Genomic DNA, 3,606 nt, shown 5'->3' on the forward strand with positions numbered 1-3,606 from the left:
CGTATCTGCATACACCTTCTAAAATGTCATGCATAACATCTACACATAAATTTTTTGTAACGTGAAAATAATTTAAATCATTGAACACACACTGACTAACTATACCAGATTTACTCACATCCTTTAATGCCAAAAATGAAGTATAATTATCTACATTACGGAGAATGCACATACGTTCATCTAAAAAATCACAAATATTTTTTCTATTAATTAGACAAAATCGACAAAAAAATGTAGCATTGAAACTTTCCACGAAACCAAAGATAGAATGGACACCCAAATTGTCTCCCACCACTAAAGACAAAACAAAATATACTTGCTTGTTTCCATCTTTATGTTTAATTGTTATACCTTCTGTTTGTAGGTAATGCAACTCGTCAATTGCTTTTTGAAAAACACTTCTATTGCCAAACATTTGTCGATCAAGTGAGTTAAATAATAGGAACAGAAAAATATTATCTAACTTTGATTGCATGTAAGGAGGTAAACATGGTATAGTTACATAAACTGCGCCGCACTTAGATAAGCCTTTATGAGAGCCCAACACATTATTATTCTCATAATCATCAAAAAATAAAAAAATAGGATAAACAAGCTTTCCTATAAAATGCGAACTTATCTCTTCCCAAAGAGATCCCTGAACAAAATTTTCTATAATATTGTTATTTGATCTCAGCGATTGGTAATATCTTAATGTTTCGTCAAAAAGATTTGGGATTTCAAATATTTTTTGAAAAACTTTGCGAAGAGGAATAAACTGTGCATACACTGGAATACTTTCAATAATATTAACGCCATTCTTTTCTCGGAATTCTTCTCTTTCTCCAATTAAATATTGTTCAGGAAGTATAAATGTATCATAGCATTTCAACAATTTAAAAAAACGCCATTCGCTTTTACAATCCGTGAAAGGGTCACTAAAATCTGCGAATACTTCTTTAATAGCAGATATTGAATCTATACTTAAATTAAAAGTTTCGAGTCGATTTAATAAATGTTTTTCTAGTAAAAGTAAATAATTGTCGATGAGATTTCCTGTACTTCTCACAATATCATTTACCCTAACACGAGGTACGTCTAAATAAGCGTATAACTTACTTGTGAAATTAATCATTTCTTTATGTTTCTCTTTTACGTTTGTCGCTTCACTAGTATTGTGGCTATCGTTTTGTGAAATGTCGAAAAATAAATCGTCTTCTAAATCAATTTTAATATCAGAATCAGCGTTAATTTGTATGGGATCTACTATATACTCCACATTTTTACATTTTTTATCTTCATAATGTTGTATATTTGGATTTGTTCCCACCGGTAAGAATTTATCTATTGCATCTATGAAATCGACGTTTTGATCATATTGTTTTATAGTTTGGTTATTATATGTAATATTAGTCTCTGATAAATGTTTGTTATATCTATGTTTCTTAAAAGAATCAAATATAGCAAAAGATCTGCTGCAATTATTATCGTTACATCTATATATTTTTAATAAAGGATGGAATTCTTTGTAATGATTTAGAAGCGACTTATTATCGAAACATAAAAATGTACTACAAATATAGCACCGAAACATCTTATTAACGATTGCACATGAAATTATATTTATGTTCGGAAAAATTATGTTGCAAGTAAACGCTCCATTTCTGCGTTAACGCGACCTAACAAAATGTTTAACGAGTTGTTACATTTATCTTGTAAGTGAATATCGAAACCAGTTTTTTGTAAAAATATCCAAAACGTTTCTGCATATGTCGGATACTTGCAATCAACAGCAAAGAATATCTTGAAAGTTAATTCAAAAGCTTGCAAACATGAATCCACTTTAAACTTTTGGTCGTTTACAATCACGTATGATGATTCGATGTTTACTAAAGGTCCAACTATAAGAGGTGTCGGTTGAAAAGTATCTTTGTTTCTTTGCAGTCTTCTCTTCAAATCATCTAAAGCACGATCCAAATCAGCAACAGTCTATACAAAGTAGTAATTTGAACTAAAATACTATTCATACTCATAAAAGATTCAATATTTATATACATTTTATTATCTATCATTTTTTGATTTAAATACCTGTACGTGCAACATAAACGCCTCTCTACATTCTTGTAACGTTAACTTTCTGACGTTGTTTTCACTGTCCTGCTCACAGTCCGTATTTCTCTTCCTCTTATAACTTCCTGCTCTACGAGATTCGATAAGAATCGGAAGTAAATAAAAAATTACCGCATCTTGTTTATCTATAAAGAAAAAAAAGAAAAATTTATAACTAATCCACTAATTAAACATGAACATTTTAATAATACAATTTTAATGCAATGGTAAAATGTCAATACCAGAAGATATTGCTGGTAAAATAGATATAAGAGCTGTATCTGAAACACTGAGACGTTTATTCAATTGCTGTAGTTGGTCAATAATAACTTTTTTAATAATATTCCACCTTTTAGGAAATATCGATTCTTTTTCGGGATACTGTCTGTTGAAGTCTTCTACGAGCTAGAAACATTTTGTAATAAGTATGTATATGCGTGTGTGTGTATGTGTTCGCAAATGCCTGTTTTAACTCTTACCAGATGTTGTCCTTTGTTTAATCGAAGACAAGGAAACTTATTAAAATATTCAAGTACATTTAGTTTGTCTTGCATTAATAACTTGTTCCTAGCCCTATATGTATTATTCCAATATTCATATACTTGCTCCCACGGTTCTGTATGCTGGAATAACCATTGCAGTTTGACTTCTGTAAGTATAAAAATTATATACAGTCACGTGTAAAATGGCCAATGTCATATTAATATTAGGATAGTACCATCTATTTCAGTCTGTGCATATGTCTCTTGTATGGGTTTGGAAATTGATCTCTGAAGGAGTATTCCTTGTTTTCTTAAATCTCCTTTTATATAATTATAATGATCCCAGAGCTTACCACTTGCCTGTATACGAACACCATTCTTACATGTAAACGGCGTATAATATGTGTAACAAGACTCTCCTTTAAATATTTTAACAATGTCTCCTGCTAATTTTTGAAACCGAGAAGTAGTTATACTGCAAGTAAAAAAATAATTGTGACATAGCTCAGGGAAACTATCTTTTGAAAAAACAAAATATATTTAACACACATACATATATATATATTTATATTATTGTATAAAAAGTATTAATATAAGATACTAACACAAAATTAGTCAATTTCTCTGCTGCTGAGATTTTTGATAATATTCTATCTTTCTCTCCTTTGATAATGAGGCGTACTAAGCGAGAACGCAGTACAGAATTAAGGGTTTCATTGTTATTATAGTATGCAGATAATATAATTTTACCTTCGCTGGTTTCTTGCAAGTACCTCTTCAAATTCTGTAATTAATATAAATTAATATTATTACATGTGTACATATATATTAATGTATATGTGTATGTTTGTGTGTGTGTGTGTGTGTGTGTGTGTGTGTAAATGTACGTACCGCTCACTGTTCTCATTATTAACTTGTACATTTCTTTCGGTCAACTCACTACTATCACTACTTATGACACTTGCGTTCTCTAATAGTATGCAAGTTGTAGATTGGGGTCGTTGGAGTTGACTATCGTTGCAAAGGTATGAAGATG

At 30.3% G+C, this 3,606-nt stretch overlaps 2 protein-coding genes across 2 annotated transcripts; both read right to left on the reverse strand.

Moving 5' to 3' along the window:
- Positions 1–4: 4 nt before the first annotated feature.
- LOC112459836 lies at positions 5–1,584 on the reverse strand (the record flags this gene model as incomplete). The annotated part of the gene is made up of 1 exon (XM_025024179.1): positions 5–1,584. A coding segment is annotated over exon 1 (1,569 nt), but the record flags the coding sequence as incomplete, so codon positions are not given.
- Positions 1,585–1,604: 20 nt separating this feature from the next.
- Positions 1,605–3,347, reverse strand: LOC112459837. Its single transcript, XM_025024180.1, has 7 exons — positions 3,321–3,347; positions 3,176–3,251; positions 2,807–3,045; positions 2,568–2,737; positions 2,331–2,493; positions 2,068–2,234; positions 1,605–1,968 (listed from the first exon to the last, which is right to left on the reverse strand). The coding sequence occupies exons 4-7, from the start codon at positions 2,640–2,642 to the stop codon at positions 1,618–1,620; spliced, it is 756 nt and encodes a 251-aa protein (XP_024879948.1). The 5' UTR covers positions 2,643–2,737; positions 2,807–3,045; positions 3,176–3,251; positions 3,321–3,347; the 3' UTR covers positions 1,605–1,617.
- Between the last annotated feature and the right edge of the window lie 259 nt (positions 3,348–3,606).

Source organism: Temnothorax curvispinosus, unplaced genomic scaffold (genome assembly GCF_003070985.1).
Source record: "Temnothorax curvispinosus isolate PA1 unplaced genomic scaffold, ASM307098v1 QBEX01010162.1, whole genome shotgun sequence".
Classification (NCBI taxonomy): domain Eukaryota; kingdom Metazoa; phylum Arthropoda; class Insecta; order Hymenoptera; family Formicidae; genus Temnothorax; species Temnothorax curvispinosus.

Coding starts and splice junctions, on each gene's coding strand:
- LOC112459837 (XM_025024180.1), bottom strand. CDS start 2,642: ATGCAAGACAAACTAAATGTACTTGAATATTTTAATAAGTTTCCTTGT. Junction 2,235..2,330: donor TTTACCAGCAATATCTTCTG/GTATTGACATTT, acceptor TTTTCTTTATAG/ATAAACAAGATGCGGTAATT. Junction 1,969..2,067: donor CGTTTATGTTGCACGTACAG/GTATTTAAATCA, acceptor TACTTTGTATAG/ACTGTTGCTGATTTGGATCG.